Source organism: Amphiura filiformis, chromosome 7, assembly GCF_039555335.1.
Source record: "Amphiura filiformis chromosome 7, Afil_fr2py, whole genome shotgun sequence".
Lineage (NCBI taxonomy): Eukaryota > Metazoa > Echinodermata > Ophiuroidea > Amphilepidida > Amphiuridae > Amphiura > Amphiura filiformis.
The window spans coordinates 60,603,669-60,616,557 of NC_092634.1; the positions used below are offsets into that span (position 1 = coordinate 60,603,669).

A 12,889-nucleotide genomic window follows, 5' to 3' on the forward strand; every position below is an offset into this window, starting at 1 on the left:
CTACAAAAGTATATCTGTGATATTTGAATTCTTATACACGCTCGCTATGAAATGATCAACAACTTTTACCAAAGCTCACTACCATTCGCAAGAGGCCCCATGTCGCATGGGGGAAAATGGGAGATCACACAAAAACAGCCAGATTTTCTAAAATAGCGACAAAATCTGTTAAAACAGGCTGCTGAATTCTGCAATATGCTGCCAAATATGTGTGATTTACCATTAAATTCCCCCCATGTGACCTGGGGCCTAAAAATTGAAATCCTTCAAATCCGAAGAAGAACTGTTGGGCTATTCCATTTGAATTCCATACTCCCTACCCGGCTGAGACATCTTCCACACAGGGAGTGTGAATATCAAATGGAGTTGCCTGAATGGGTATAACTATACATTTGATATCTGTGTGCAAGATTGACGTCATGACCTCCATCTAGAGGGTGTAAAAGGATTTAAACTGGAACAGCCCATTGGCTGCATTTCACACATCGGACAAATACAGCCTAGGCTGCAGTGTATAATTAAAAGCACATTGTGTAGGCTACTTTGGAGCTGTGGAGCAAATTTGATTTAAATTTCCTGTTTTTTTTTATCTCGAAGTCCGCAATTCGCGCAAGTAATATGTGCGTTCTCGTTAAGAAACTTTAATCCGGAAACAATTCTATATTTTTGACGCCAGAGGAAAAAAGCACTTGGAATTCCAGAAAAATGCATGTGAAATTTTAATTTTACATTGAACCCTATGCAAAATATACAAGTTGGAGCCAAAATTGAGCTATATCTACACATTTGCTGCCTTGAGACTCCAGTGGTTGAAAATATGAGCGATTTCGAACGTTTCGAATTTTCTTTTTAAGGTGGAGAGTGATTTCAAATGTAAAATCATGATCTGAAACGGGGGAACATGGGAGATCACACAAAAACAGCCAGTTAAAACAGGCTGCTGAATTCTGCAATATTGTGAAAAATGAGGAGAAATGCTGCTAAATATGTGTGATTTACCATTTTTCCCATGTGACCTGGGGCCTCGCAAGATACTGTGCACTACCAAATCGCAACAGTTTAAAATAAGCTAAAATAGTTGCTAAGTGTTTTAGTTTGTGGATTATTTTTCTATACGGCTGGTACAAAATCATCCCGAGGCATATGATGCGAGTAGGCTACATTCTTGGGGGTGGGGTGGGGGCTTTTGGGGGTTTTTCATTTTTGCTAGGGCCGGCAAATTCAGCCCTCTGGTAGGAGCGGCCTGAGCACGCCACTGTAAGGGGTGTAATCATGGTAGCTCGATGGTGTAATATTGCACCCCTGGGTAGTTCGAGATATCCAAGGTCAAAGTTCAAAGTTTATACAGAGGTCAAAATTACAAACTGAATTAAAAAACAAAGTAGGCCTATTTCTCTCGTCATAAAGATTCAGAAAATAATAGTTTCGTGTATAGGCCTATCTACAACTTATTGTTGTGGATGGAGTTATGAGCAAAAAGGTCGAACGTTAATTTTGATGAAAATGGTCTCAAATGGTTCTTTCTGTACAACTTTAATAAAGAATAGTTTGAACCACAGGAATGACTTCTTGTCTATAGGTAACACTTAAAATAGGTTTTAGGCCACAATTGTCATAATTTTGACCCATTTTAGCATTGAAATTGAAAATTTTCAAAATTTGGGACCATTTTATTATTTGTTTTTGTTTAAGAAATCCAGAAAGGGGGAGAGGGCAAAGTGAATTGGGGGGGGCAAAGTGAACAAGAATAAAATAAATATTGGTGGGGATTCCCCCCTAGCTCTCTCCACATTTTTTCTTACTCCCTCACTTCTTCCTACGGTCGCAAAGTGGACCTATTTGGCCGCCCCCTCCCCGCCTTCTTCCGTTATTAAAGTTATTGTGACAAATGTTTCATATCAGCGGGGAAACCAAATTTCACTGCTACCTAAATTTATGCACGGCTACCTGCCTAAAACAAGCTTTTTTTAATTATTATTTATTTATTTATTTATTTATTTATTTATTTATTTATTTATTTATTTATTTATTTATTTATTTATTTATTTATTTATTTATTTATTTATTTATTTATTTATTTATTTATTTATTTATTTATTTATTTATTTATTTATTTATTTATTTATTATTTATTTATTTATTTTTTTACTTGATTTTGTTTTTGCAATGCTGATGAATAAACGCCCAAGTTGTTGTTTTTTTGTCTACAATGTATGCATGTTTTTATTAAATCAAATACATATCAAAAAAGATTGATATGTATTTGATTTAATAAAAACATGCAAAGACAACAAACAAACAAACAAACAAACAAACAAAAAACCAACAATTAACTTTATAATGCGGAAGTGGGCGTCCACACGTTGTGCGATGCCAATCACTTTAATATCGATCACGTGATCATACACCTCCAAGAGCAATGTGTCGGCCATTTTGATTGTCTACGGTGTCAAAATCGTGTACACTGTAGCAACGTACACTGTTTTTGTATAATTACCCACATCTCCGACAGTTTCTGGTGATTAATTATTGAATATTATATCTTGGGTGTTATCTTTCTTTGCAGTATGTCTGGACAGAGCGTCCTAGACCGCGTGACAGCGGCGAAACACACAATTACCGGCTCCGATTTAGCGAAGTCGGTGTGTAAAGCAACTACGGAAGAGGTCATGGGACCCAAGAAAAAACATTTAGATTGTAAGTATGGATGCTCTTATAATTACTTATTCATTGACATTGATCATATGATTTATAGTGTGCTATTAGTGTGACACAATTATGTATTAGGTAGGGTTAACATAGAAGCGTACATGGATACTACATGCACATTGCACAGGTGTGTACATCCGAACTTCAACTTGCATCCTATCCTCATGCATGCATGTCGCGTCAACGAATTTGCATTTTGACATTCAGCTGTAGACATGTATGTATGCTGCAGAGAGGTAGCATGGTCAAGATGGTGGACTTGCATGAATGACTTCCTGTTTTACTTGACAGTGACAAAGTTGAGTTGACTGATCACAACTACCCTGCCGGCCACTCCCCCATTTAATATCAGGTCAGCCATGCATGCATGTCAGGTCTTCAAAATGCAATTTTCAAAGAAAATAATTGAAGACAAATTTAGGGTTCCATGGGATGGACGGTTCATACATTGACGCTACGTACATGATATAACAGCGCGTGATTGCTTGAGAGCCGTTCACCGGTGTCCCGGATGTGAGATCAGCGGGTACGGAAAATGAAGGAAAATCATGTTATTAATATTAACGTTTCTAGTAGTAGTAGTAGTACTAGTACTAGTACTAGTAGTTTTCTGTTTTGATTTAAAAATAAGAATCACAAAATGATCTGGTATGAATGGTGTTCATTCATCATATGAATGAACCCCTAATTCGCTTCATATCGTTCAGAGCCACCGAGCATTTCTTGAGAAATCCATTTCCAATAATTGAAACTCCCGGCTCCAACAGGTGCTGTGTGTGTTTGACTTGTAGTTGTACAATGTGTTTTAATGTGCATTCATATATATGGTACACACTTAGCCGTTGGTACGAAGAAAACGTTACTCCAAAAATGTTTGCAAATTACACATTTGTAATCATTTTTCACCACAAAATATGATGAAAACACAGGTGAGCAATGTATGAATACAGTACGTAGCCAAAAAATTAAGGTTATGTTCACCTCCTGTATATATCCTAGAAACAAAGACAGATATGTCATAATTGGAACCAACAGCCAATAGCTGCATCTTTTAGCTGGAATTTAAGACCTCATTCGTTGAAATTGTTCAAGAAATAAAGACACGGAGATCCCAGAACCCAAGGAAGATAGGCCTACCAATGTAAAAGTTGCAGTTTGCTGTATTAAATTCCCTATTGATTTGTACACAAAGCGTTCATGAACAAGAAAACTAACACTGCGCTTCCATTGATTAGCACGTTCAAACTAGCGCCATGCTTTCATTGATTAGTACACAAAAGTGCAACTTTTGATTTCGTTTCTTCATTAGGTTTTAGATATACACTGTTTCTTTAATTCTCAACCAATTTCAACAAGTAAGGTCTTAAATTAGAGCTAAAGAGTACATGTATTGGCTGCTTGTTTTAATTTTGACATATTTGTCTTTATTTAGGATATACAGAGGTGAACACAACTGGTACCTTTATTTTTTGGCTTACTGTATATGGAGAGGTCAAACAGGTTGTTAATTATTGTCAAATATAATATTTTGCAACATTTGTATTATAATGAAAACAATTAACACTGAAGACACCCTATGGATTACTCGAAAACTCTAGCTTCGAATTTGCACACGAAAGTTGCGCATTCGATACTAGAGTGCTATGCTATTGGCGGTGCAAGTTTTTTCACCGGAGGTTATTGATTCTGTTAATGTTGTAATTTGGATGAAAGTTATTTTGATGTCTCTTACTTCCATGGTCAACTTTATCTTTTGAGCAAGATATGCCTATTTTGGACAGTCTAAAAATTTACTGAAGCGTAATTTTAGCAACTTTTTGATGCAATCGCCTGTTGTTGTGATCGGCTGTGTTTACTTCTGAACTTCCATTGCTTTACACGGTGTCATGCTTCAGCGAATCCGACTAGATTTTGAATGCAATGGTTTCTAGGCTAGAATGTGACGCTATCGGTGAGCAAACTCTTGGCTAGATTTCTCGAGCAAATATGGAACCTGCTACAACTTGAGAAAAAGTCCTCAAACATTCGATATTTGTAGTTACTACAACTGTGAGAAGTCCAGCCATGGATTTGCTCACCTATAACTTCACATTCGAGACTAGAGACCTTCAGTCGGATTTGCTGAAGCATGTCACCGTAAAGCAACAAAAATATTGCTAAAATTGCACTTCAACAAATTTTTTCCTGTTCAAAATAGGCAAATTTTACTCAAAAGATACAGTTGACTCATCAAAATAAGTTTCATCCAAATTTCAACATTTTAAACACAGTAAATAACATCGGATCCATCCGATGCAAAAAATGTCAACGCTGGACCTAAAAACGATAGCAACATCCTCTGGCATCGAATGCGTAAAGTTTTCTTGTGTGCAAATTTGAAGCTAGAGTTCTCGAGTAAGCCAGGTATTTCAAAAGTTAACATTGTTTATGCCCATTCTCTCGACCAATCACACCTGCAGTGCAGGCTGTTATGTAGCGCATATGAATGTAGGCCTATAGGTTTAAAATAAGAGTTCAACATTTTCATGTCATGAATGATGTCATCATATTTTCATGACTATAAAGCTGAACAGTTGTTTATGCCCGAGTGCCACTTGCAGGCCAAGGACATTTAAACAAGGCATACTTAGTCATGAAAATATATGAATCAAAGAATACCGGTAAGTACTAAGGCTGGCATTTTCGGTCGGGTAAACGGGTACCCGCCCGAGATTTTTTTTTTTTTTTAAGTTTTTTATTTTTTCGGTTTTGTAGTGTCCCTGGACCTAGACCTAAATGCTAGGATCATTCATGGTTGACCTAAAAAAATAAATTTCAAGATATTTTGTTATTTTTAATATGAAAATTGATAATTTGTATTCATGTCATAGTCTATTAATGATTTCAAAATGCATTCAAATTCAATACATTTTGAAATCATTAATAGACTATGACATGATCAATATCAATTTTCATATAAAAAATAACAAAATATCTTGAAATTTTTTTTTTTATTTTTTTTTTTTTTTTTATGTCAACCATGAATGATCCTGGCATTTAGGTCTAGGTCCAGAGACACTAAATTTTTTTTTTTTTTTTTTCTGGTACCCGGTTACCCGCCCGAAAAATAAGGCGGGTACCCGGTACAAAATTACCCGAAAATGCCAGGCCTAGTAAGTACTAAAACATTTTGTCAAATCATATTTCGTCAAAATAATAACAAGTACGTTAGTACGGTAACAATGTCATTTTCCTACTGTGCGATTACACATTTCGTTCTTTGGGTGATGTTCAAGGTAATATTTATAAGTACTGAGGTCAAAGGTCATTTGAGTTGGTCTCATATGAACAGTTCAAATCCTATTGCAACCAGTGTTCGAAATAAGCACTTATCCTCTTGTCCTCTTGTCCAAAAATCACTGGGGACAACCATATTGAGCTATGTACTTGTCCCCTGGACAACCACTTATAGATATTTTACCTCCAAAAGTATTACACATTTTGGGGACAACCAAAATGTAGTGAGGACAAGCAGAATTTATGCTTTAGTTATCCTCGGATAACCTCCATATTTTCCTTATTTCGACACTGATTACAACTAAACTTGTGTCATACTGCCAACTGTCCCTCATTTGGGGTTTTCCAAAGTGAAAAAGAGGGACAGTCCTGTTTTCTGAAAATTTCAGTGATGGCAAATTTGTAAATAGAACAGCAGAAATGATGTAACTTTCGCTTTAAAATTTTGATATAGCATTCTCTTTATAGTCAGTTGTGACAAATTTGGACCTGCAAAACCTTCCCTGAATTCTGAAAGTATTGCACACCTCAAATCTTTGAATTTGGCAGTATCTGGTTTGTGTCTAAGTGCAAGGTTTTGGCCTCAATGTCCCTCATTCTGACCACATTTCTTTCCAGGATATGTGTTCTGACTTAGTTAGGTTGGCAGGTCTGAGTCACTATGGGAACCCTCATCTATTGGTGGTGTTGGAGGCCATATAAAAGTGAGGTCAAAGGTCATTTTGGAAAATACCATTTTAAAAGATTTTGGTTAAATCTGGTCTCATGTGAAGAGATTAAATCCTAATGCAACCAAATTTGGGTCGTACCTGCATGGGCACCTCCATGTTTTGGTGGTATTCAAGTTCACATATGGAGGTCAAATGTCATTTGAGGTTAAATGTTAAATGTTTACCACTTGTACAGTGTGATGTTTTAATCTTTCTGAATTGAAATCGTTGGAGACATCCCATTTGACACCTTGCATCGAAAACCGCAACATTTCTAGTTCATGTTTTAATGGTTAAAGATCCGTTCATACTACCACTGCATTTGTGATGCGTTGCTTTGCGATGTCGATATGTATTGATCACTTTTGCACCGTCACATTTCCAAGTTAAAATGTACCGGTATTTAATTTTATTGCGATATCGCAATGCAGTAGTTTGCAGTACGATGCCACACCGCATCGTAAAAACAACGCATCGCAAATGCGGCGGTAGTATGAACACTTTTGAACAGACCTTAAAACTTTCAAAATATGTCTCCTGCCATCTCATTTGCCTTTAAGGCACTGTTCATAAACACTTGTTAGAGGGCCTGATGCAAAATAGGTGGCCCTTATAAGTTTTGACCCTCCTAATGGTGGCCCTGAAAAACATTGACCACAAATTTTCCCGGAAAAATTGAGTTTATTTTTAAAAATTTTCGCGATGAAATTTTTTGGCATCAGGCCACCCCCTGATGTTTCATGTACGGTCCCTAAAAACACAAGTATAAACATATTGTGAAAGGGAAATCAGGTTCTACTCTTGAAGTATGTGACTATCGTGACAAAGCTCTGTTTATGTTCTGAGCCTGTGGAAAGGAAATTGCACATGACATAAAGTTCCTTACTGCGGTACAAAAAACCAAAATGGTCTCATCACCCGTGTTTGTTAACCTCCACTCAGCAATCAGGGCCTATGACTGAAAATATGACCTGAAGTTGTGGAGTATGAGTTTTTGTACACAACAAATTACAGGTCATTGTGTAACAGACTGGGGGTCGAAGAACTCTGCCCTAGACTATTCCATTTGAAATACATTGCCCCCTATGGAAGACTTCAAGAGCTTAATTTTTCACACAGGGAGTGTGTGGATGTGTAACTGTAATTGAATGACTTAATTGGTAACTCTGTTTGAAGTCTACACCCCTGTGTGAAAGATTAAGGTTAGTGTCTTCTGTAGTGGGTGTGGATTTCAAATTGAACAGCCCAATTTCTTGTAAACAGGAATCTATAAACTTGTGGCATAATATTTCTAAAGATAAGACACAACGATTAACAATGTGCACAGTTTATACCTCAACTAATTCACACATGGTATTTTGATCAGTGAACACTGAATAATAAAACTAGGATCACAGGTTACTGTTTTATGTTATTTTAAAAAGGACTTCAGGATTATTCTTTTAAGTCTACTGTAAACACCAGTGGGCTATATCGAAGCCAAATGACTTTGAAATTACAAAATTTTTGGCCTGGTGTCCAAGAAAAAAGTGTGCAGCGCCCTCTTGTGTCACCATACCTTATCATTGTGGAGGGAGTGGATTCGAGTACAAAATCCTTCAAAGTAGTCCTTTTCTGGCATGTTGCTATGATTTTGGTGACTGCTATACAAATACATGGGGGTCAACGACCTTTTATCATGTACAATCCAATGGTGACATCCAAATGAACGTTCTGATGAGCGGACAAACTAATTCAGCTAAAAAACTCAAATTTCTCGAGCAGAATAAACTTTGGTGTATCTTCAGACATTAAAATACCTCAAGAAAATTTTTGCAAAATCTTGAAAAGCGCCCTCACGCTCAATTTTGACCCAAAATGGCAATTTTTAAGAAAACTTAATGTCTGATTTTCATGAAACTTTCAAAATTAGGTATCTTTAGCTCATTTACATGTATTTAGACACCAAAATCATAGCAATATGCCAGAAAAGGAGTACTATGAAGGATTTTGTACCCAAATCCACTCCTCCACAAAGATAAGGTATGGTGACACAAGAGGGTGCTGCACACTTTTTTCTCAGACCCCCTGCCAAAAATTTTGTTATTTCATGCTAAGATAGGTTTTAAATATAGAACAAAAAAAAAACCACCTGTTTACAAACAAAAATAACCAAAAAAGTCATTTTGGCTTCGATATAGCCCACTTAAGGTGCTTTTTTAAAAGTCCCCTTCAGAGGGATTTCAATTTCAGGGCCCCCTTTTGCATCAGGCCCCCCCCCTTTACAAGTATTTGTGAATGGTCCCTTATGGCTTCAAATCATTATTTTTATCAACCTGGAAATGTCAAAGTTGAGTTTGTGACAGAGGCTAGTGATTGAAATAATCAGTGCTCACACAATTAAGAGTACTTACTGATTTGTCCAGTAGCAGACTAGAACAGTTCATAAATATTGACTGTCTAAGATAGTAGGGAACAGTATCAATCAAAGATGGACTAATTATACACATTTTGCTTTCAACCCAGATAGATTATGAATGAGTGTCAGTTTCAGTTTCTTGTGATTCCAATGAGTATGGTGTTATTTTCAAATGAAAATGCATCCGGTTTCAGAGTTTTTGTCATTGGTGGAATTTTTACCAATAAATATCGGTTAGCTGTGCCACACACAAAATGTTACTAGCATTCCAAGTGCTTGTCAATGCAAAATTATGAAACATGATCTTCATCCATGGTGTTGTCTTTTTTAAAGACAGTGCTTGTTTTCAATTTTTGAAAATGCATCCAGTTTCAGGGTTTGATTTCAGATACTCACAGTGAAAAAATCTCTGGTTAGTCGGGAGAGCATGTCTATTAGACCGTGTAGACGGGACACCTGACAAAATACACTCCCACGTTTACTGCCTTACAGGACATGTTTAAGTACTTTTAAAACCGTACATGTACTAACCCTACTATGGGGCCTTTTAGACCTTGGCGATCCAAAACTATGTTATATCATAAACCCTGCATGGCTATATCTAGAGAACTGCTAAACCCAGTGACCACTCCCCCAGCAGTAACTGGGTTTTAGCAGAACAAGTATAGTGTGTTTAAAGGCCCAATTAAGCTACTTGCAGTTCCGCCATTATGCACTATGTGCGGGAGAGCCTCGAACTGGCAGCATACATGAATGGGAATTGAACTAGTCATAACGTTCTGTGTAAGGTTACATAATTCTTCCTTTCATGTATGCTGCCAGTTCGAGGCTCTCCCCACACATAGTGCATAATGGCGAACCGTCAAGTAGCTAATAGTAGGGCTATTTGTACTGGGAGGTTTCATTCTTAAAAGCTTTGATTTATGAATGTCTGTTTTTTTTTCAGCCAGCTAGGGCATTCTGCTGTGAAAAATCTTGCCCCCACCCTCTGAAAAAGTCCTGGCTATGTCACTGGCATCAGCATGTGGCTTGACTGTCCTTAGCTAGGGCTATATTCCTGACAAAATCCAGTTACATGTAAGTGTGTGACCCAGGCCTAGCCACACATGGAACAAAATAACATTGAACTTGTCTTGTATTTCCTGCCTGTCTGGTCAGCATATGCCGTCACTGGCATGTTCAGAGGTTCATAGAATTCTAGAGGATTGGTAATTTGGTATACTGGAGGATTTTGATTCCCAAATCAATCCCTGACTTTGTGTCCACTTGATTCCATTGAAAACTGGAATCTCGAGTATTACGATTTCTGATGACAGTGATTTACAATGGCTAGTACACTAGACACAATGCCTCGTTGATCCAGAAGCCTCAGCACACTCAAGGACCACTTGAGAATCACTCTGTGAAATCCCCTACATTTCTTTGATATATTTAGGGACAAATTTTAACCCTAACCCAACCAAGCTCACTAAAGCTCACTTAATTATTAAAACCACTGCTCGTGCATGCATTCCATATGATGCGATGACGCAATCAGTTAAGTCAGGGAATCGCTGGCCAGGCCAACGTAACCACGGTGGCTAGAGGCTGGTGATCTTCTGCGGTGCATGCGTGGGGCCTGAGGTTCAAATCCCAGAGGTACAAAGTGATTTCTTTGTTCATCTTCTCTCCTTTTTGTTTCTTCTTTGCCTTCCGATAGCAAAAATACCATGGGCACGGTTAGGGTAAATCCTCAAGACAGTTAGCACGGTTCACAAGTATTTGCTCCAGAACTGAGTTGCTCCGTGTGAACGTAGTCTGTACCTAGTTGGTCAACCAGTCACTATGGACCACAAGAGTCTCATCCCAATGGCATAGTCCAATAACCTCAATTACATAATCATAGTGCAAAATTTGACCTCAAGTTGCAGAGTATGAGTTTTTGTACCCAAATCTTCAAAGGATGAATGTACAAATGTATTGGGGATTTGGGGTTTAAGAACTGTTCCCCTGATAGATGAGCATGTTGTGGATCCTAGTGAGTGTATGTGGCAGAAGCAGTTGGCATGTGTGAGCTTATTTTGCCAGTCTGATGTGTGCCGGGCACAGACTAACCCTACCTACTGTATCAGATTGTATGTGTTGGGTCTATGGGTAACCATGGGTTCCAGATATTTTGGTGTTTCCCAGGCCGACTTGTCATGATGAAGTCATGCATGTAGTGTTGTGTTGAGTCACAACTGGAGCAGTCTAGGTTGAGGGCACACACATGTGTACAGTTGTTGATGTCAAAGCTCTGAGCACTGTAGTTTGTGGCTCAGACTGTACCTATAGGCCTAATATTTTTTTCATTAACCCTAACACCCGAAAATACTACAAGAATAACCACTGCATGCATGCATGAATCCCACGTGGTGCGATGAAGCAATCACCCTATGTGCTATGCGCAGTGAATTGCTGGCCAGACCAGTGAAACCCCTGTGCTTGGCAGGCGAGGGGTGCAAGGTTCGAATCCCGGCGGTACCGAGTAACTTCTTTACACACATGTAACAGTCCCAGCTAAGTCATTGCGGGGCGGGCAATATTTTCTTGTTCATTCCCGGGCAAGTCCCTACCCTGGGGCAACCGCCGAAAAGATCACAAAATGTGCATGAATTCTGAGATTCAAATCATATTGATATCAAAGAACCTGGATTCCCCTGGTAAATGGAGAACATATCAGTGTTTCCCCCACTTACAACCCTGCACAGTTGAGAGTACTCTTTTATAACTTCCATACATTGCATCCCCGTATAAGTCCCGGCTATGCCCCGGAAGTGGAGGGACCCAATGAGCTGTTACATCCCAGGCTAAGTCCCCGGGCTAAGTCCCGGCTAAGTCCCCACTATTGCCCAGGTCCCGGGGGGATTGCAATTGACAGGCGCATAAGGTTGACTTACAATCAGTGTTCGAAATAAGCACTTATCCTCTTGTCCTCTTGTCCAAATATAACTGGGGACAACCATATTGAGATATGTACTTATCCTCCGGACAACCACTATAGTTTACCTCTTAAGTACGACACATTTTGGGGACAATCAAAATGTTTTGAGGACAAGCAGAATTTATGCTTTGGTTGTCCTCCGGACAACCTCCATATTTTCCTTATTTCGGACACTGCTTACAATCTGTGCAGTAAAATAATTCACTTCTAAAATGAACAGAGCATTTTATAGGGGGTCCATACTTTTGAGAATTAAAATAATCAATATTATTTTTGACAGAAAAGATAACTTTAAAGCGCGAAAAATTAATCGCGCAAAAATATACGCTTTTACAGTTAGTCTGCCACAGATTGGAGTATATATTTTTTTCAAATGGAATTGACTACCTTGGGTTATTCATTTTCAAACCCATTCTTCCTCTGTATATATGGTGTTACATAATAATTAAAATATATAGGCCTACTGGAGTACCAGTATTTCAAATGGAAGTTACCCAATTGTCTATTCTGTTTGAAGCCCATACCCCTTCTGTGGAAAACCTTTAGCTCTAATCTTGCACAGTGGGGCGTGTGCATTTCAAATGGAATAACCGTATGTGCATTGACCTGTAGTGTAGTGTAGTTTTTATTGAATGGTCATTGAGATAATGACCAATTTTCCCCATTCACACTCCCCGCTGACCGGGCTAATTGAATAAATCAAGAATTTGTGAAATTGTTTCACCCAAAATAAAGTAGACCGCACAAAGCTGAAGTTTAAAACTTTATTGAAGAGTCAGTAAAGTAGACAGACATCCCTCAGATACCAATACTGAATAAGTTCAGTGGTTGCCT

At 38.2% G+C, this 12,889-nt stretch overlaps 1 protein-coding gene across 5 annotated transcripts in view; it reads left to right on the forward strand.

The window, feature by feature from the left end:
* The window catches only part of LOC140157419 (phosphatidylinositol-binding clathrin assembly protein LAP-like), a 109,892-nt gene that overhangs the window by 5,347 nt on the left and 91,656 nt on the right, over positions 1 to 12,889 (forward strand). For all 5 annotated transcript variants that reach the window (XM_072180609.1, XM_072180608.1, XM_072180613.1 and 2 more), the window contains exon 2: positions 2,567 to 2,697. In XM_072180609.1, coding sequence (XP_072036710.1) covers positions 2,567 to 2,697 — 131 coding nt within the window. The remainder of the gene's footprint in view (positions 1 to 2,566; positions 2,698 to 12,889) is intronic.